A 21,834-nucleotide genomic window follows, 5' to 3' on the forward strand; every position below is an offset into this window, starting at 1 on the left:
TGAATGAAGTCGGAGGAATGATGAATCTCGGAGAACTTCGGGGGCTACTGTTGTGGGTATACTTTATGGGTATATCAACGGCATGGCCTAGATCCGGCAAGCCCGGGTGGCCCATAGTTGGTGATGAGGCATGTGGCCCATCGGGCGGCCCAGTTGCTGTAGATCATGAAGGATGAAGTCCAGCCCAGGAACAGGAAGCCGGATCTCAACCGACCTACGAAGGAGGCCGGATCCGTGACAGCCCATGAAGTATCCGGATCCAGCACGTATTTGGAGGAAGGCGGATCCTTGACGAGCACGGCAAGACATTGTACCGTAGTTAGGCAACTTGTATTCCGGCTAGGACTCTCCATGTAAACCCTAGATCTGTGCGCCTTTATAAGCCGGATCCCGGGAGCCCTAGAGGGACAACCACAACTCATTGTAACAACGCGAAAGCGCCCAGATAATTCCAGACAAGCAGCAGTAGGCCCTGTCATCGTGCAGGTGTTCCGAAGCTGGGTAAATCGCGTACCACCGTCCCGAGAGCACTCCGCCCTATGGCCCCTACTTCTTCTCCCCCTCGTGAGGATCCCTCCTCCGAGGTACCATCGATTAGGCAACGACATGGTCTCTTGTCAAGAATCCCTAGCCTAGAAAAGCCCCTCACGGGTATGGAAATCGGTCACTCTCACTTGAATGGAACCAAGGGGGGGGGGGGGGGGTCATGGAGCTTCGAACCTTTGTTCTAGTTTGTTCGAGGAACTCTAGGGTCGACACTAAGGAGGCCAGTCCGGCTCATATCAACACGGAGGAAGAGTAGCTTAGTATTGTCTTGATGAATCGAGTACAATTCAACCCTTCACTTAAGCCTCTTGTGTAGTTTGGTGGCATTCACGACACGATGAGTACAGTACGACTCAAGCCTCCGCTCCAGCCACCGTCCACGTCTTCCTGCCTTGCTCCAACGAGGTGACTAAACCTATTCAAAAAAAGCGTCACTTGTGTCAATATTGGTAGTATACGGTAACCTTATCTATAAGGTTTTCCTATACGCTCCTACTCATATTATATATTACGACAAACTTATCTATAATATTGTTCTATACGCTCCTACTCATATTGTATCATGTTGATTGATAGAATAACAAATATTCCCTACTCAACCATTGTGGTTGTTCCACAAGAAAAAAAAAACATGTAAATCTGTAGCATTTTTATTGAAGTACAATGATGGCAAATAAACATGAACTATGTTTGACATTTTTTTCTAGCTTTTAATGATTGACATGTCCCAATAATTTGGATTCAAATCCAAACCATGACCTTTGAAAAAGGAATTGAATTAGTGTTGATTTATATGCGTTGGAATACTCATATTCGTTCAAATTATAGTGATAACAACATTGTACCATTATTGGTTTTGAACAACTTTCATGTGATCCTATGTTGTGTCGTAGTTCTTTGTTGTTCGTTTTTGAATGATCTTGCGTACATCGAATATAACTCCATCAATTAAGTGCTTATAAGGTCCCATGAACTATTTTACCACTTATGGAGTAGCGTTTAATTTTCTTAGGTACAGCATATTTGTCAACATTTTACATGGCACCGGCTCCACATCATGGATTCGCATTTTATAAGATCCATCTTCCCTTTATGCTGCCGTCCAAAATTTTGTATCAAGGCGATATCTTTGCTGGGTCACACCTCTAATCATTAGCAGAGGTTGTTCCATACCTCTTCGCAGGGGGAGGCCTTTGTCTCTTTAGCCTCCAAAAATTCTGCAAAAGGGGACACGCTTATGAGACGACCCTTTACCATTGATTAGAACGCCAATATCCGAACACTTTTAGCATATCAAATTAAAGAAGCAGCCATGACACATGTTGTCCTACGTTAACCAACAGCACTCTTAATTTTAGAAGTTTAAGTGGAGCTAATCAGTGAAGGCAGCACCATTGGATATAAAAATAGGAATGCCCACTAGACGAATGATTTATCTATATAGGCATAACAAACTCTACCGTGTATATTTTTCATTAGGGGAAGAATCAAGTAGGCTAGGTCTTACATCTGTCTGTTCGCACGTCTTATATATGATGGGAGTCTTAATCAATCCGATACATGTTTATAAATAGCAGGTCTACAAAGTATCATTACAGTATGTGAAAACAGACACCAACAAGGGAACTTCGGATGCAATTTGGGCCTACTAGACTCAAGTCTAAAGCTGGTGCTCAACGGCTTAGTGACGTGCATTAGGTGGGTGCTGAATATTATAGGCGTGGTAGAACAATTCTGGAAGCGATGCATTCTCACTAGTCGTTACGCGTACACAAGTACTACAAAGTAACCGACATGCTACTACTGCTCTTGTTGAGCAGTCTGTTTTGCAAGACCAAGACCAGTTAGGACCTTTCCACAATTGGAGACAAATGGCTTTTTTCCCCTCTCTGTCCATACGGTTCAACTCCATTTGACTTCCTTCAGGTTTTCTACATCATTACCAAAGGTGATAAGACATAGTTCTTTTTTCGAGCTTACATCACGAAAGCAAGAGGGTAATGTACCAAACAAAGCTAGCACCCAAGGCAAGCTGGATTGCTTTCCACATGGCAGTGTACTGTAATTCAGCTACAGGTAAAGCAAGTACTACAGGCATTCAGGTTATCAGTTTAGCTCGATGTTGAGATGTAGAGCTGAAAGAGCTGTCTGCACAAGCACAGACGTGAAAGCACACCATTCTTCAGTAGAATATAGACTGGCCCTTCATAAGATTCTGAAATGGCACCTGCGAGAAACAGAAGCCAAGACGCGGTTCAGACAGCATCAATGAAGAAATATGAATAATCGTATAGCTCGTTAACACATAGTGAACTTGCCAGCTAGAGATAACATGATTTTCATCTATTGTGCAGTTGGCATCCGTAAACCGATAAAAAAAATTACACCAAAGTAATAGCAGAACTAACAAAGAACAGGCAGTAGCAGAACTAACAAAGAACAGACATTGATGCATGCACCAAGTGACCCATCTTCATTCTGTTCCTATGCCGTGGGATGAAGAATCCTAACAGGGTAAGGTTCTCACCAGCATTACACATGCTGCTTCTGGTAATATATGATCGATTCCTGGTAGTAGGTAGGATTGGCGATGAGGAGGCAAAGGGTGAGGGCAAATTGCGGACAAGGTTGGACATTACAACAAAACATGCGGTTGTGTATGGTATTCCATCTGTTCAAAATTAAGTATCACAGCTTTGTCTAGATACGGATGTATCTACACACTGAAATGCGTCTAGATACATATACCTCATCAGTGTCTAGACATAACCTGCGACACTTAATTTGAAACGGAGGTAGCACAAAACTTTCTACACCCTCAAATTTCAAGTTACTTAGGTACAAGGACGTCGGGTTCTCTTTAATTTACTGAAAAAGCTGTTCTTAATAAAATACTTCCTCCATTCCAAATTAATTAAAGATCTAGCTTTGTCCTAAGTCAAACTTCTTAAATTTACGAAGTCTATAGACAAATATGCTAGTATCTACAAATACCAAATCTATATAGTACGTAAATATAGTTTACAATTAATCTAATGAAACTAATATGGTGTTGTAGAAGACTAGAGGTTGATATTGTTTCATAAAATTGGTCAAACTTGATAGTGATATGTAACATGGGGATTAACTGGAGGATCTGTTGTGACAACAAAAGGCAACCTACATATTTACATTCAAATTACTGAAGAAGGAAGATCTACTTTTTTATTGGCCAAAAGCACAAAAGAACAATTCATACAAAGGTTTAGTAAAACATACCCCATAAGCCCTCTTCCATGCCAGCTTCTTGGTGTAATTGTCAAGTTCATTGGTGATCCCTGGCGATTGATAAGTAGAGGTACTTGATTTCCCTCATTGGAAAGGGCTTCAGAAACAAGCCTTTCCTGCAACCTGTCACCAGCTTCTACACTCCCAAACTTCACTATCTCATCCCCAAGCAGCAAGCCATCCACAGCAGCAGGAGAACCCTCTGCTATCTCATCAATCATGGCAAAAGGAAGTTTGGTCACTACATCCTCTTCCATGGGATCATTTTGAGATAACCCACCACGCAGAGGAACTGATGTACCTGCATACGATCAAATATGATGGAGATCAGCAACTCTAATTTCCTTCATTACAAATTAACTCATGCTCAAGCATGAACTTGTTAAAATGCAACTCGATGTTCAACACACTAATGTGCAAATAATGATATGGCATCAACTGATTATCAGTGTGTGTTTATGCCTTTCAAAATCATTCTCGAAATGTTGAACAATTCTGTAACTACAGGTACTTCAAGTGACAGCATTAGTGAACATGACTAAATCACAAAGTGCTGGTTCAGGTTCTAAAGATTATTAGAAGATGATGTCATAAAAGAAAACAATGGCACACCACCGAAGGCAAGGAACTCCACACGAGCTGAACTTCGAACAACTCCCTCTTTCTCTGAATACATATGGGCAACCCTTTTGAAACTTGGACCATTAAATATAATAAAAAGTTCATAGTTTGCTAAATGCCCCCATATAACACTAAACAAAATGATTTCATTCGATTTTTCTTGCAGGGTATTTCCATATACACAAGTTTTACTATTTGGCTAGTATATTAGGTTACAAAAATTAGTTACAATCATGCATTGTGGATGTGAAAGTCAGAAATGGCTTATATTTGTGAACAGTATTTATGGGAAATAAGATATATTTATTGCCATGTCCTCCTTATAGACGTCTGAGAAGATACAGTTGGCCAAGATCTTTAACTTTTGGATGTACATTCCCCATCATCACAATTTATTGTGAGCACACTGTTAAACTTACCAGAACTTCTTGGAGTTGATTGCTCGTTTCTTGTTAATTTTGTAGAGTGCAAAGCTTCCAAATTCTTCTCAATTTTGTTTGTAATATCCTTGTGGTCATTCCTCAGCTCTGCAATTGACAGGTGGGCATTATGCAGTGTAAGTACCAATTACAAGTTACAGCATAATGAGAAGATGTAGTGTACATAGATTATAATGATGAAAAAGAAATTGTTAGTCCACCTACTAATCCTGCTGGCCAATATGGTAACGCGCTACTCAGCAGAAAATACAAGACAGTGACCCAGGCTCGGCTCACCTAAGTTCATCCTTTTTTTGTAGAATACAAATTTAAGTTCATATTTCTGCTAGAATACATCTAAGTTCATCCTGTGCTGAACTTCTCAGTTCTGACCAACAAAAATGTCGATTTTTTTCTCTATACCTTAAGATCATCAGGTCAGCATGCCCTAGCCAGTTCCATGCAGCACAACAGACAGCACCATAACTTTCCCCCCTTATCTCCTATATCTGTTCAAGATTGCAGCACTACCACTTTGCCAGTGATGCCAACAGAGCATGCACTTGTATCTAATTTGCCGAACACTTGCCAGGTATAACTCATAGCTAGTATTGCCACCTTCATCAGGCCACCCCCATATCTATAGGATGCCATCCAACCAGCCTCCCAGTATTACCATTCGCAAAAATCTAATTCATAACCCGAATGCATAAGTGGAGCATCGCAAGGTTCATGGCATACATCAAAAGAAAAGACAAAACAGTGAAGCGCATTGGCGGTTAACTGCAACGATACGGTGGAGCAGGCGCATCGGCATGACAGGCACGCGCGAGCAGAATTCGAGTAAAAGCACCATACATGTCCCACCCTTATCTCCTACTACACTAACACTTTGCCACTGATGCTAACAGAGCATGCCCTGATGTCTAATTTGCTGAACGCTTGCCAGGTTTAAACCCATATAATTGCCACCTTCATCAGGCCACACCGCAGATCTAGAAGATGACATTCAATTCAAGTAGTAGCCCTTGCATCCCAATTACCGGTCCCAAATATTGCCATATTGGCAAAATCTAATCCATAATCCCGAACGCTTAATTAAGTGGAGCGTCAAAAGATTCACGGCATAGGATCGAAACAAACACAAAACAGTGAAGCGCATTGGCAGTTAACTGTGACGATACAGTGGGATAAGCGCATCGACATGGCAGATGCGAGCAGAATTCGAGTGAAGAGCATTACCCCCGAGCTTGCGGCGCTGGGCGATGACGGCGGGGATGTCGATGTCGGCCCTGGGGAAACCCTAGTAAGCAGCGGAGGAGGCAGAGACAACCGCGATTAGCAACCGAACTGAGCAGCCCAAGGGAGAGGAAGGCTAGGGTTCGGGGTACCTCGGCGTCGACGAGGCCGCCGGCGATGCCCGGGCCGCCGGGCGCGGAGAGGGCGGCGATGATGGCGTCCATCTCCGCCTCGACCGCCGCCCGCCGGTCCATCAGCCTCATCGTCTCCGCCTTCACGTTCGGCGCCACCATGATCCCTCTCCCTCTCGCTTCTGGCTGTCAGCGGCGGCCAAGGATTGGTTTGGGGACTGGTTCGAGCCGGAGGAAACCCTCAGCTGGACGGTCCAGTCAAAGGGTCCTGCACCGTCCGATTAGAAACCGACGGTCCAGATCGGACGGCGCCCGAGCGGGCTGGCTCGGTTCCTCTAGAACCCTGTCGCGTGCGGCGCCTTTCCTCTCCAGAAGAGCAGAGAAGAGTTCTTGGATCCGGGACCTCGAGCTCGCGCCGCTCTCTCCCGCCGTAGTAGCCCGGAGCTCCGTCGATCGGTAAACCCCGACCCTTCTCCTTGATCTTTCTGTTTTCCGATATGTGTGTGTATCTCGATGGTTGCGGCTTCGGGATGTGGGTCTTGGCCCTGCCCGCCTCGATGCTGGCGGGTGATTCGAATGGCGACGGAAGTGATTCCGCTACTCGCTTTACCGCCGTGGTGGATTCTAGGAGAGAGGTTAGGATTAGCTTGGCCTGAATTGCGGTGGATCTCTTGGGAAATGAATAGGACGATGATTAATTTTGTGCGGGGTCAGATTGCAAATGAAATGTCTATGCTAGGCTGGCTCTAGGATTTTTTATTTTTTTTGTTTTGGCATGGCTGCCTTGCCAGATTTTTCTACATAACCCAGCGTGTGCCTGGATTTAGCATGCTTGAATTGTGCATGATGTTGTATTCTGAAGTTGCTTCATGAGAACAGTAGAGCAGCAAAGCTTCTTCGCATTTCCCTTTTGGAGGATGCGCAGTTTCTCAACATTGTCAAGTGGTTAAATTCAGAGGCGGGTGAATTAGCAACCCTGCCGGAAGATGATGGAACCGCTTCGCCTCTCCGACTGCAGGGTGCCTAGGCATTTGCCTGAGCTACGCGCGCTGCCTAGACGCTTGCTGTGAATCCTTAACATTTGAAGATGTGCGAAGTTATTATAGGACCTAACCTACAGATAGCAGTCGGCCCTCTTTTACAAAAGGGTTGTCTATGCAGATCACTAAGTCCTGAAGTTTTAAGGGTTGGTGCACTATCAAATATTGCTGTCTCCCTTGATTTTACTTCCAATTAGCTCTAAGCTCCATCTGGGATTGATCATAGTTAGTTTGTTACCTCAACAGTTCAAATGGTGCTGATGACACCTGTTAAGGTATTTGATTGTATATGATATCTAGTTTGCTAGTTTTAGCAACCATCGTAGCTTCTGAAACTTCTGTTGTTGCCACAAAGGAGCTACGTTGCTATTTAGGTTCAAAAGGTGAATGCTATGTATGCTGCAAGTGATCATATGCACTATCGTACACTAAGTAGCATTCGAATCAGGGGAATTCTGAACTTTATTGAGACTTGTAGTGATGTAGTCCCACTGCGCAATCTGTTTCTAGGCTCGTAAAAGTTGGGTAATGAACATTATATGTCATCGAAATAATACACAGGCAGTTTCCGTGTTCTGAAGCTCTACATGGTTCGAATTTCTTGATGCTGTTGGGTTCTACTATTGGAATGCTGTATACACTGAACATGATCATGCAGAAGTGTACTAGGAGGTGGCACTACTTAGCTTTCGAACCATGTATGTTCTGTCCTAGTAAGTAATTGGATTATCTGTTCGCCTTTAAAAATCCTGGTAATGAAAAGTGTGCATTGTCTTAAAAACGCACTGGCACATTTAGTTTTCAGGCGTGTTTAGTTGGTGCCCAGGTTTGTGTGTGGCCTGACCATGTTAAACTGGTAATCCAGTCGCGATCAAATTATGTTCTGTCTTTTTAATGCAGCGCAATGAAAATTGTGTATCCTCTGAAATCACACTAGCAGGTCCAGTGTTCTAAAGCCTTGGTGATTTGAACTCCTGTTAAGCAATCTGTTGGTCCATTTTTGGCACTTATCTTCAACTGTTGCAACTTATTTCAGAGATGGGGAACACTTCATCTGTGGCAACCGCAGCCCCAGTTTCAGAAGAAAAGGCCGTACAAACTCCAGCGTCTGACACGAAGCCGAAGAAGAAGATCTGCTGTGCCTGCCCAGACACGAAGAAGTTGAGGGACGAGTGCATCGTGGAGCACGGGGAGGATGCCTGCGGGAAGTGGATCGAAGCCCATCGCCAATGCTTGAGAGCCGAAGGGTTCAACGTCTGATTCCTCGCTCCGACATAGATTCATAGGGACTTCCGACATGTTGGATACTGGCTTCTGCTAGAGTGGCACAAACTCACCATTTCTTCACTGGGCATTCCAGTTTGATAAGGGGCATGTTTTGGCCCCCTAGGCATTGAGCACCACATATATGGAATTTTGTTATAATGGTACCGGGTTGTACTTTCTCCAAACAGTGTATTGTTTGGGGACATTGTTCCTTCCGGTCAGTGGTTGGATTGGATATATTCGGACTACTTGAAGATTTTATTACACCCCACCGTTTGCAATTTTGTTGCTGGCAACATTCGCCAGCGCCCAGAGCGAGCACCAGCCAGTGGTGGTGGCATCTGTGCTCGTATCGTGTGGAGTGTAGACACCGCTGATTCTGCACGCTATGAGCTATTATTTTCTGGCGCCTGGATTGCGTTGTATGTAAGCGGATCACTCTCTTTTGGTGAGATTCTGAAATCTGCGGTGTTCTTTTCTCGCTCCCCAGTCCCCACCCCAGTTGACCTGATCTGCCCGTAGTGGTTCACCTCGTGGTTCTTTCATCATCATGTCCTGATGCACGCATCGGCATCGGAGGTCATCTGAATCACGAATGCTGAGTAGGAGAGTTTTTACATGCGAGGCAGACCATTGGGTATCCAACGCCTAGACGCGAACCAATTCGTTTGTGCGTCCGTGCTGTTTCGTGTGCACGAGTATAACGTTTTCCCTGAAGATTAAGATCGAGTGTGAAGCAAGGATGAGAAAAGATTGCCTGTTACATATTTAGTACTCCCTCCGTCCCATGAAGTTGTTTGAGATTTGTTGAAATTCTCACACAACTTTCGTGAAACGGAGGAAGTACAAGAGATTAAACAGCTTCTAACTGATAGAGTAGAATCTAAGGTAGAGGTAATTAGACGTGAGCAAACCTTTCTTGCTAATATGGGATGATCGGAGCATCGAACTAATTTATAGGTTCAAGCGGGTCCACTTGATATACTCATACCTGTAATGAGGATAGATTGTAATCCTGGTGATTGAATAATACAAATTTCCTTTTGCATTTTTTTTTGTGTGGATGCGTGCACATATCTTCAGACAACATAACACATGGTCTGGTTCCATTTCGGCGACGTTTCAGGATAAACAAGGATGTGTTCATGTGTGTTGTGCAAGGTGTGAGGGAATATGATGACTACTTCCGAACTTGAAGAAATATATCATCAAACTGACTGGGTTATCATCTTTAAAGAAATGCACTGCTTCTACTCGGTGTCTTGCATATGGAGTTTGTTAGCACCTATTTTTGGCAGATAGTCGAATGAGCAAGGAGAAATTGCTCACGACGAAGATCTAGATGGACACGTTTGGCTCTGAGCCGAATTCAAAAAGAGCCGAGCACTTGAAATTATGCCAATATATATTGTAAACGGTAACAGCCAATTGAAATTAAGCACACAATCGACAATCATCCATGTACAAATTTTGTGTAGCAATGGTGAAAATGTTTGGAGCAGAACATTCGAGAGAACCAAATGCACTTGACTCCTAGCACTTGGTGCAACTAGAGGATTTTTTTTTTTGGATGCTTGTAAGGATCAGTTGTATGCAATGGGGACGAAAAAATGTTCGTTTGTTTGGCAACGATTGCACAAAGTTAATTGGATGGTGCACTATTAATTGTTTGACACTAGAGTGTTTCTTGAGATTAGTGGGGATAATACTCTCAAGTATTTAGTGAATCCCTACCATCACTCAATTTCCACAAAATCCTATCCCCAATTCACTAGATTGGGGTAAAATGTTGGGATTGAGAAACATACACTAATATTTGAAAGAAAAAAGTAAAGATAAGTGAGGATTAAACTCGCTTAATACTCTAGCACCAATTTTTTATAGAATAAGTCGACAATATTGGCAAACTGAGTTTGGCTCTGGTGGTTAGGTTTCTTGTGGTGGAACCAGTCCACCCAGATTTAAGTTCTAGACTTGACATAGATGTTTACATTTTTCTGGATTAATTTTAGGATTTATCGGCGCTTTGCTTTCAGTTGCAGGTGATGTGTCCGTCAACAGCGATGCGCTAATGGTGACTCCGTCAACTTCAAGATATGCCGATTTAGTCCCTTGAAGGTGTTCATAAAGATAGGATGTGCGTGTGTGCGTTTATAGAGGTGAATGTACGTGCGTGTTTGTGAGCGTTTGCGTTGCCACCCTCCATAAATCCACCGGACCCCGAGGAAAAAGAGAGGATTTTTCATTTGGTTCCGCTTCCGCTTCGTTCTCACGCAGCCTTGGACTCTCTCTCTCTCTCTCCTTGACCCCCTCCCTCCCGGCCTCGCCGCCACACGCGAGCAGGACAGAAGAGCGAGAAGATGCAGATCTTCGTCAAGACACTGGCGGGGCAGACCACCACCCTCCAGGTGGAGAACAGCTACACCATCGAACACGTGAAGGGCAAAATCCAGGTAGGGCTGGTTCTGGGTGAGTTGGCTCTGTGGGTGTGGTCCGCTCCCTTAGATCGTTTCTCCGCCCTTACACGTACGGCGGGACATTATTGATCCATCCCCGCTGCTACTTTTCCCTAATTTAGTTGGTTCCTGTTTATGCTAGTAATTCTTGTTGTGATTATTTCGATGGGGCTTGCGTTGATGGGGTAGGCCGTCAGACTTATGCTCTGGTTTATGTCAGGAAAACATCTGGTCAAGTTTGGAATGCTCCAGGGGGCGGGGAGCATAGTATTTTTTTGTTAGCAATAGCTGGAATAATTGTTCATGTGTAAATTCGTCAATATTAAGTTAATATTTGGCCTGCACCTAAAATTGGATCAAAGGGTTCAGCTTTCTTGTTTTTTTTTAAGCACAGATAAAAAGAACAGGATACTTCTTCAAAAAAATGAGACACCTGTAGAGGAGTTTTATACGGTAGTGTCAATGCCCACTCCTTTCTTGTATTTCCAATGGTTATCTGATTCCTTTTAATACGAAAATAAAAATAGTGCATCCCTTATTGTCACTTGGATTTCTTACTTAATCTTCTGAAATCAAGGTACTTTTACTAATGTCTTTTATTGTAGTACTAAGTAGATAGAGAAGAATATATTCAAGGGTACTCTTTATTTGGTTCCCCAAGAAAATGCCTGTCTTTATGCATTTCATATTCTGTTGATAATCATAAGTCCATTCCGCCTTCCAAAGATCCATAGCCCATCATATCTTTTTTTACCATTGGGATCAGAATATCATCTAATAATCCTTTGTAGCTAACTTGTCTTTTCCTCAATTAACATTGACAACATAGCTGTTGCACCTGTTAGTAATAGGCCAGCAGCTACTTCAAGCAATGGAAACTGAATTAATAAGCTATGTGTTCAACTGTCACAGGACGAGGAAGGGATTCCCCCAGATCAACAATGTTTGCTATTTTCTGGCAAACGTTTGGAAGATGGACGCACACTTGCTCACTATAACGTTCAGAAGGAGTCCACCCTTCACATGCTCCTCAGGCTCAGGGGCGGTACTATGATCAAGGTTAAGACTCTCACTGGAAAGGAGATCGAAATTGACATTGAACCTACCGACACAATCGATAGGATCAAGGAGCGTGTTGAGGAGAAAGAAGGCATTCCTCCCGTGCAGCAAAGGTATGCAAAGCCTGAGTGTACTCTCTCCCTTTGATCCTTGTAGATGCATTCTATGCTCTGCTCGAATAAACTTTTGTCCCTATCTTTGCATCAATTGATACTCTAGCATTTGAATCGCCCTGACTAACGATGTGATTATTTTTTATGCACAGGCTGATTTATGCTGGTAAGCAGCTTGCAGATGACAAGACTGCGAAGGACTACAACATCGAAGGTGGCTCTGTCCTTCATCTTGTCCTTGCTCTGAGGGGTGGTTACTAGTAAAACTAGCTAGTGACACTACTTGCTTCAATCTGCTCTAATGGTTGAGAGAAGTGACTATTGGTGGTATGGAACTTGCAAAGAGATAATAACAAACTAGCTTTTCCTAGTGGGAGGGGCTGTCTTCCATGCTATTATCTTGTATGACTCGACAAAATCACTCCCGAGTTTACATGCCTCTGCTGTGTGAGAAAATCCATTATCATCTTAATTTGTTGGGTGGTGTTTGCAGAATTGCAGTTCTTCTTTCCTGAATTTAAGATTGGAATGTCAGTTTGTTGCCTTTTAGGTCTGGATGCCAGATTGTTACGAAATTGCCAATTTATAAGATCTAATTTTCAAGGGAGTTAAGAAGTAAAATAAAACTGCATTTCAAGACAGTAAAAACGTTCAGAACCATTTTCTGTCTTACTGTCTGGCAGACTGTTGGATGATTGTTTACACAAATCACCCCCCGCAAAAAAAAAAAAAACCCCCGCAAAAAAAATCACATTTATCATTTCACACTTACACAGAAACATTTCCAAGAACACTGGCTGACCTTTTCTATAGTTAAGGACTTAAGGTTACACACTTACACTATGTTCTATGACTAGTCGCAGCCATTTAAAAAAAAAAAATCCTGATAGGTAGTTTTGGTGACTGTACAAGTTAGTTCATTTACATAGATTGGCTATAACTCACATTCACATCAAGCAATTGTAGCTTGAGGCACCAACAGCTACTAATAACTGAACCAGGATCTTGATGTTACTTTCCTGACTACTAACAGAATGAACACAGTAAGGATGATTATATTATGCAGACGTCATTTGACTTCCTAGAACATTATACAAATTTGGCCAAGGTTAGAGGCGAGCGATCATGAGAGGCTGGCACATTGGCTTTTGCCTCACTAACCGTTGGACAGCAACTGACGATCAAGCAATTTGACCAAGGTAAGATATTGGAGGAAAACAAACTAGGCCATAAGACAAGTTTATTGAGTAAATTTCTCAAAACCACACCTTCATCAAAACCACAAAAAACCCGCACTTGAGGAATATAGTGCACTCCTAGAAGTGGGGTTTTTTGATGCATTTTGAACAAAGGATGTCTGTTTTTCTTGAGAAACTTACTCAAGTTTATATCTGCCTCAGTTTGATTTCCTCCAATTCTCACGTTGGGTGACTGCACTGGGTTTAGGGCTATGTATTCCAGTACTTAATTTCTCATGTTTCCAGAGATGGACCGGTCAATGTGAGATATTAGAGGAAACTGAACCATCATTCTGTCTTTCCAATGGATGATTCAGTTCCCTCTAATCCTCTAGCTAGCACAATCTCTAGGCTCAGACGCCAGGTAAGCAGCCGAAGGTGAGATATTGGAGGAAAACAAGCTGATTAGCGACAAACGATTGTTCATCTTTCGTAACCAGTTTGTTTCCCTTCAACTCTCACTTTCGGTGCCTGGCAAGCACAACGAAACTGACTACAAGGGAACAATCTACCCCAGATGCTACCCTGCATTGGAGATGTGAAGCTGTTGCTCTACAGCTCCAGTCAAATTTATAGCCGTCTTGGGGGAGCATTCTGTTACCCCCTTGTGCCTGAATTCTGTTAAAAAGCCTGCAGGACTTTGTACCTTGTAGTACTATGTACCACTGCAACTGCACAACAGTTTTTCCATGTTCCATGCGAGTTGCATGTCTACGGATTTAAACTGTCAAGTTTGTTGGTTCAGTATAATCATACGAAACACCCAAGAACATTGTGATTTGAGATACCAAAATCATTGATATAGACATGAGTAAACTGAAATATACTCCTGCTAATCCAATTTTCTTTCAAAGCCCATAGTGTTTTACTGTCTGGCAGTAATCTGTTTAACAGTAGGATGGGAGTTTACACAAATCACATGGACCATTTCACCCTACTTGTTCGTCAGAAACATTTCCAAGAACACTAGCTGGCCTTTTCTCTAGTTATAAGGTTACACTATTGCAGGCTACAACTTGGATAACCATACAGAAAGCAGCAGATTGAACTGCTCCCCCATACTTTCTCCATTGACAGAGCAAGGGGCAAACAAAAATGATGAGCATCAGCTGATAAACGTCTCTTTTCTGTACAACCTAACGCAAAGCTAAACTAAAACGAGAGGAGAAGAAACAGGAAGAGCGCCCCTATGAAACAGAATATCTTCTGTTTCTAAGAGGGGGGAGAGGGGAGGGCTTCACTTCCGTGGGCTTCGCCGTCATCGGCGGGCTCTGCGAGCTACCAGACGTCTCCGAACCTTTACCGTTCTCTCCATGCCCCTTGCTGCTCCATAGCTTGTCAAATATTCTCCGAGACCGTGACTGCAGCAGGAGGCCTCCCAGCTGATCCTTGAAGCTGCTTCTGCCCACAAGTTGATCCTTGAAGCTGTTTCTGCCTACAAGTTGATCCTTGAAGCTGTTTCTGCCTCCCCTGAGCTCGATGTTCCGCTGTTCACGCTCTCCACTTGCGCTTAGACTCGTGACTTGCTTACTTAGCTTGTTAGGGTGCCTGGGTATCCGCCTTTCGAATTGCTCACTTTGTTCCTGGACAGGCTTTGGGCAAGCATGATCTCCGCTGTCAGTTAGAGCTAGCGCGCTGCTTGAACCTGCCTTCAGCTGCTGGAAGAAGAGGACCTGCACCACCACCCGCAGAGGCAGGCGGTCGTTTTGCGTGGCGTGCACACATGCATCTGTGGTAATCTTCTTCACATCTACCAGGCTGCAAATCTTCTTTTTGTCAGCTTTGTTTATGTTTGGGTGTTCCTGGTTAGAAATAAGAAAATGGTCAGGTGCAGTTATGGTCTTCTCAAAAGAGGGGTAGAATACAGGTGATTTATCAAGTCTACTTCCATGCTTAACTACAGACTAGTATAACTATGTTACCTGTACTTCACCAAAGACTAGTATAACTATGTTTAGGACTTGCAAGTTTACTGTATCAACTATTCATTCATAGCAAAATAGGAAGTACCAGCCACTATGCAATGAATACTGACAGGAAGCATTGAGCAAATTTAGGTACATCAAGTGCTTTGAACATACCTTGAGATACGCATCAACCGCGAAGTACAAGCTGTCATGAACAGGTCTAGCTGCTTCTGGCACCGCTGTAGCTAGCTCTACAAAGGTAGAGAATTCAAGGTCTGGATCTGAAGCTACTTCAGATAGGTAGCCATCAACCAACTCTCCTAAAGCCAAAGTGGATTCTTGCTCAAAGTTGAGCTCAATCATTTTTTCATCAGATTTCTCGACAAAATCACCATTGTGCGACAATGCGGTTCTTGCAACGAATCTCTGGACAAGATTATGGACCAACCGAACATCATGAACGCCATCGCTGGGCGAAGCAGCCGGCAACAAGAGATCCTTCACCGTAGCTTTGTGCAACTGGAAACTAATCCTTCTCATGAGCTCTTCCTTCACATGATCCAAAGACCCAACTAATATAGCAACTTTCAACAGTTTCAGGAGAAATCTGCAAGAGCAACCTGAGCTCTTATCTGACGGCAGCAACCATATTATGGTCTCGACCAAGCATTGGTTCCTTCGCATGTAATCATCAGCAACCAGAGCATCATAAGAGTCCGGCAGCCACCTAACTGCATAGGCTTTAAGGGCTTCTCCTATCAAGTCAGGTGACATTCTCCCCTTGGATTTGATAGCAGCCATAACTCTCTTGTAGAGATCAACATCCAATTCACATAAGTCCTCAACCCACCAATCTTTGGGAGCTACCGATGTTTTTCCTGCCGACTCAATTATCTCAGTGCAGGGCAATCCTTTCTTGTTATAACTGTATGACCAGGATACATTGGCAGGATCCACAGATGTCTTCGAGGCAATGGCATCGATACATCTACCAACAACCTTTAGCTCTTCAGACAAAGGTAGTAGCTCCTTTGTGCTCTGGAGTACAATGATAGAATCTTTCCAACTACGGAGGATGCTGGAGTTGATGAAGACCTCAATTTTGAATATCAAGTTTCCTTTGTCCATATCTTCAGTCATTCCAAGGTACTCTGCTGCACATCTTGCTGCGACAACATTGTGGGGACTGAGGGTGACAACCATCCCATAGCAGAATTTTGCACATATTTCAAACCCTTTTCCTCCCCCGGGCAAGTCATCTATGTGGATCTCATCTGTCCCCTCCTCAGTGGCCTTGACCACTAGCTTCTGAAGCTTTCTGCTCTTGGAAAGAAGGGGAAACTGCAATGACAATAAACACAACCATAAATTTTCAGTCATGTTTGATAATCGGATACCACTCTGCACATGAGTTATCAGCACCTAGAAAACAAAACACTTATAGATACAGCCAGTGAAGTTTTCTTAAGATGATGCAGCACTAATGATTATTACACTAAGTGACAAAATGACAAACACTTTCTAAAAATGATAAGGTGTGTATCCAATGCTATCCAGGTATTCTTTCCTTCAGCAGTTATTTCAGTTAAATTATTGTCACTGAAGTCTGAAATAATCCTACAGTTTCAGCAAAACTTAAATAGCTAATTGACACCTTGGTAAACTATTAATTGCTAGCACAACATATAGATATTATTAAGTACAGAAGTGTTCCCTTCAGATAGGTACTTGATTCAACATATTTTCAGAACATGGTCCACATACTTTAGGATATAAACAGTCCTTGCAAAGAAATACATGTCACAGAATAAGGTGTTATTTGGCTGAAGAATGGTAGCATAACTATAATTGCCATGGGATTACCACTTTACCAAGGATATCAATGGATGATTCTTCGATTGTTTGGTTCGATTTCAAAATGGTTTGCATTCCCATTATGTTTGGCTGAGGAAGTCCATCGTAACATCAAAAGGGGATTGTAAGGTGGTGTGATGCTTGCAAATGCATTGCATGAAACATTATAAGCATCGCAGTGAGAATGTTTAACGTATGAAACAGTATCCGGTAGATTGGAAAGAGACAGCTCAACAACAATCAGCGTGAAGCATAAATGGTGATAATGTTCCTACTGTTGATGGTTTGGCAAAGAAACCCCGGCAGTTGAACATTCCATATCTGAAGAACAACATACAGTGTAATGGATATGGCCTACTTCTACTACCAGTAATCATTATCTCTAGAGCAAATACAATCTTCAGAGTTAACTTCAGTAAAATTACAGGAAATACAAGGAAACTGACCTTGTGTAAGCAGAATCTGACTTCACCAACATGCACAATGACATCTGTTGCAAGGTCCGAGACCACAGATCTGCACATATCAACAAACTGTAAGCATATCATATGGCGAAACACATATTCTTTGGTAGTGATGTTAAAAACTAAAATAACATTTTTTGTGATAAAAAAATAATAAGAGCATTTTTTACAAAGACATTCCTACTGCTACCGGTGGTTCTTCCACCTGCCTAACACTCCAATAAGGGTTTCATTGGTGAAATTAGGCATACCAATTTTAATACACATATCAATAGTGGAGAACCTCAGAAGGATGACAAAATTATTAAGGATCTGAAAGCCCACCGAGACAACTATAGCACAGTCAACTACATGTCCGACCAATGTATCATCACCCATAAACCATGAGCAGTCGCTCTCTCCAAACACATGACAACAGCATAGAACACATGAAGCTTATCTTAAGCTGTAAAGACCTCCACTATACATCTACACATCAATAATGTAGGAAAACATGCGGTGGCTGTTAAACAACGCTGTGCGGCGGTTCTCTTTCCAGTTATTCCAGTTCAGCAAAGGAAAGGAGCAGACCACTAGAGGCTAGAGTTGGTGAACAGGACACGTATGCATGTCGTCGGCTGGCCACAGATTAAACAAGGTCCAGAAATCTCTCGGGTTCACTGGAGCTTGACACCATCCCTTTCACTCCTTTAAGGAGCATCTGTACCAAAGGATGACTCAAACTCAGACTGCTTCCAAATTTTCTTCATCTAGTTTAAGTGGCTACAGAAGCAACTTGCCACAAGAAGACCCATATGTCAAGCACTACAAAAAATAAATACAGGATTGCTTGGAGAGTGTAGCAAGTTGGATTCTTTAACTGAAGGGAAAGTGACCTCTGCTCAATGATTAGAAAGATGGTGAGATGACAATCGTTTTCTTCCTTCCTTGACAATAACTTAACCCAGCCAACTTTAACCAAGTTGCCCAAAACGAACAGCGATACGTGGTGGTATCTACCATATAATAGTGGCACGGCCAAGGACATTGCTCCTAACACTCAGATCTACTCTGCACTAGCCAAGGACCATGCTACAAAGAGGAGAGAAAACAAGTACACGTTGAGATTTCGTAGACATTCTTTTTGGTAAGCAAATGATGTAGACTAATCTGGTTGAAGCTTAATCCAGCCACAGCACTAACGGACACCAAGACAGGCAATATGCAAAAAGATCGAAATAAATTTTAGCTGCAGCATAACGACCCAAGGATGAACTACATTACAGCAAGAGTAATTATTTAATCAGGGGATTGCCCATCACTGTAAACTAAATCGTGTAACAGCTACTCTAGCACGTAAGGATCACGACAAGGGGAAAGCGCCCAAACAACTAATCCCCAGAGAAACATGGAATGCCAGCTCAAGAGATGTGAGGGGGGAAACAAACTCTGCTATTATGCCTCAGTGGATCCGGTTCAGACAGCCGTTGAGAAGCACACATGCGGCGAGCATAAACAAAAGGATGCTCCAGGGGACAGAACAAAACGGAAACTGGTAGCGAGAAAAACAGCACAGCCTAGCACTGCACTTCCCGAGAACCATTAGTCAACTTCAGAAGCAACTTGAAATGAAATACTACTTCGAAGTGAGTTTTTTTTTCTTTGTATTGGCAGTCGATCGAACAGCAGGGGGGCTTAAGCAAGATCCAAGCGCAATGTCAGGCCCTAAATGCCGAGCAGGCGGCAAGAAAACGGGGAGATTGGTGGTTACTATTCAGGAACCGCGACAGTCCAAACAAGAACATGGTGCAGGAAACATCAGTTCCCGCCCCCAAACGGCGGCCATTCTAGGTGTTGGCACCTCCAATCTCTCGTAGAAGAGGCTAGCCAGCCGAACGCAGTAGTTTTATCTTGGAAGAAATCTCTTCGAAAGCACACGCACGGAAGAAAGAAAGATGGGGGGTCTATGGACTATGGCGATAATCTAATCGGGGGAGAAGCATCGTCTCGCCATTAGCTCACAGCGAATCGGAAGGTTGAGACAAGAACGCGCCTAGCAGCTAGAACGTGCGAAGGAGAGAGAACTCTGGCACGGGACCGGAAAGCTAGCGTTGGTTGCATCTTTCAGAAGCAGCAGAGGGAAAGAACGCAGCTCGAGGTCGAGCCCGGGGCGAGGCTCAAGATTGGAAGAAGAAGAAAGGAAGGAAGGGAGAAACGGTGGGCGGACGGAGGGCTCACCTGACGTCGGCGCCGGCGGAGTGGAAGGCGTCCGGCTTGGAGCCGAGCTTCATGAACTTCATCTCCCCCCGCCAAGAAACTCTGTTGCTCGCTCCTCAGGCTCGGTGCTTCCTTCTTCTTCTTCCCATGCACTACCACCCCGAGACGCAGCTAGCGGCGGGAAGGAAGCAGAGCACGGACGTCGAAATGAAAACCACCGAGCAGCAGTACGCAGTACGCACTCAGGGGAAGGAGTCGCGGTTGGTGTGGGGGAGGGATTAAACGCTAGCAGCAGCAGCGGCAATTAAAGAAGGCGATATGGAGGAGGCGCCAATGATGGCGTGGCGTGTGCATCATGGGGCATTATTAACTCCGACCTCTGCTCTGCGCTGCGACTGCCAAAGCCGCCTTCTTTTGCTTGCTCGCAATGTCAATGTGCAGTGCCGTGGTGGTGGTGTGGCCTGTGGGTACGACGAGCCTCTCTAGACTGTGGGTTAGCCTTTCCCTCTGCTGCCGCGTCGCCCTTTCTTCGCTTCAACGCACTAATAATAATAAAAAACTTATTACTCCTCGCCTGGCACCGCACCGCACCATACCACCGCACAGCCCTTTTGCCGCAGCGCATACAGTAAGCAAACTTTTTGGTTAGAGAAAAAAGGTTTAATTTAAAATTTTATTTGTTCTTGGCTAGCTGAGAACTAAGTGTTAAGGGCATCTCCAACGGGGCGACCCATCCCGCCCCCGCGCGTCCGGATGGGTCTAGACGGACAAAAACCCGGTCCAGCGCGCGGACCCATCCCTAAAACGGATGGCCGCGGCGTCCGGAACGACGCAAACCCGGCCCAAATCTGGGCCGGGTTTTGTGGCATGACGCGAAAGGTTGGTCGCTCGCGTCCGCCCCTTGTCCGCCCCTGGCCCGCGTGTCATAGACATAAACATTTGTTTTCATTTAAAAGAACCCATTACAATTTTTTTTAAACTACTACTTCTATCCTACTACGTACGGGGCCGGCGGCCTCGCCGGTGGCTCCTCACCGGCTCGCCGTCGGGGCCGTGGATTTCACTCGACGCGGGCGGCCTGTACGCGTGAGGATTCCACTCCAGCTTACGAGCTGGGTGGTGCGGCGGCTGCGGCGGCGGCGGAGCCTTTCATCCTCCTCCTTTCCGTTCGCGCGCCTCGGGCGCGCTCGCGCTCCGCCTCCTGCTGCGGCACCATCCGCTTCCCGCATAGCTCCAGCTCCTGCAGGGCCGCGCGTTCCACAGCGGTGCGCGCCTCCAGGCGGACGCGGCCGGCGGCCTGGGCTCCGTGGTTCCCCAGGCGCCGGCGCATGCGCTCTTGCCGGCCGCGCTCCGCCGACGCAGCAGCCTCCCGGGCACGCCGCTCGGGCGAGGGCATCTGGATGAGGCGACGGGCTGCTCGCATAGCGAGCAGCTGGTTCTTCTGCCCGAGGAGGTCGCCTAATCGGCGGCGGCCGGCCCGGCAGGTGGCCTCGTGCTCCTTCGTCACGCGCGTGAGGTCGGCGAGACGTTCCTCGATGGCGGTGTTGATGTTCGCCAGCGCGAGGTCCTCCTCGTCGACGGACTCCTCCGCGGCGGCCGCCCCCTCCTCCGCGGCCTCGTACCAGCCGTCCGCGGTCTCGTGCCATCCGGCCGCCTCCACCATCTCCGCATCCCCTTCCTTCGTCGCCGCCGCCTCCGCCGCGACGCGGAGCGCCTCGTTGTCGGCGACCCACCACGAGTCCACGCGCTCCTCCTCCTCCCTCCGCGGGAACCTGGCCCGGGCGGCGAGGGAGAGCTTGGCCCACATGGACTGCAGGGTGCACGACATGGCGCCGGAGAAGGTGGAGGGGGAGAGAACGGTGATGCGGTCTGTGTGAGACCGCCGCCGTCTTTTATAGCCGGCGGTCTGGCGGGAAACTTGGGCGCGAGCGCGCGCCAATGGCGTTTTCGCGCGCGCGGGATCTTTCCCGCGCGTTCCACCGCCCACCATGGCTGTCCCGTCGAGGCCTTCCATGGCG

The 21,834-nt window shown here is 45.2% G+C and overlaps 4 protein-coding genes across 4 annotated transcripts; 2 read left to right on the forward strand and 2 right to left on the reverse strand.

The window, feature by feature from the left end:
• Positions 1–2,442: 2,442 nt before the first annotated feature.
• Positions 2,443–6,439, reverse strand: LOC127301545 (uncharacterized). The gene is made up of 5 exons (XM_051331811.2): positions 6,245–6,439; positions 6,096–6,156; positions 4,854–4,961; positions 3,805–4,114; positions 2,443–2,773 (listed from the first exon to the last, which is right to left on the reverse strand). The coding sequence occupies exons 1-5, from the start codon at positions 6,383–6,385 to the stop codon at positions 2,752–2,754; spliced, it is 642 nt and encodes a 213-aa protein (XP_051187771.1). The 5' UTR covers positions 6,386–6,439; the 3' UTR covers positions 2,443–2,751.
• A 73-nt stretch (positions 6,440–6,512) lies between these two features.
• On the forward strand, positions 6,513–8,795 carry LOC127301546 (cytochrome c oxidase copper chaperone 1). Its single transcript, XM_051331812.2, has 2 exons — positions 6,513–6,679; positions 8,300–8,795. The coding sequence occupies exon 2, from the start codon at positions 8,302–8,304 to the stop codon at positions 8,521–8,523; it is 222 nt and encodes a 73-aa protein (XP_051187772.1). The 5' UTR covers positions 6,513–6,679; positions 8,300–8,301; the 3' UTR covers positions 8,524–8,795.
• A 1,960-nt stretch (positions 8,796–10,755) lies between these two features.
• Positions 10,756–12,652, forward strand: LOC127301544 (ubiquitin-NEDD8-like protein RUB1). Its single transcript, XM_051331810.2, has 3 exons — positions 10,756–10,982; positions 11,898–12,157; positions 12,310–12,652. Exons 1-3 carry the CDS (start codon positions 10,890–10,892, stop codon positions 12,416–12,418), a joined length of 462 nt encoding a protein of 153 aa, XP_051187770.1. The 5' UTR covers positions 10,756–10,889; the 3' UTR covers positions 12,419–12,652.
• A 1,555-nt stretch (positions 12,653–14,207) lies between these two features.
• Positions 14,208–20,299, reverse strand: LOC127301543 (phototropic-responsive NPH3 family protein NPY1). Its single transcript, XM_051331809.2, has 4 exons — positions 19,838–20,299; positions 17,603–17,672; positions 15,477–16,643; positions 14,208–15,197 (listed from the first exon to the last, which is right to left on the reverse strand). Exons 1-4 carry the CDS (start codon positions 19,897–19,899, stop codon positions 14,583–14,585), a joined length of 1,914 nt encoding a protein of 637 aa, XP_051187769.1. The 5' UTR covers positions 19,900–20,299; the 3' UTR covers positions 14,208–14,582.
• Between the last annotated feature and the right edge of the window lie 1,535 nt (positions 20,300–21,834).

This window comes from Lolium perenne, chromosome 5 (assembly GCF_019359855.2).
Source record: "Lolium perenne isolate Kyuss_39 chromosome 5, Kyuss_2.0, whole genome shotgun sequence".
NCBI lineage: Eukaryota > Viridiplantae > Streptophyta > Magnoliopsida > Poales > Poaceae > Lolium > Lolium perenne.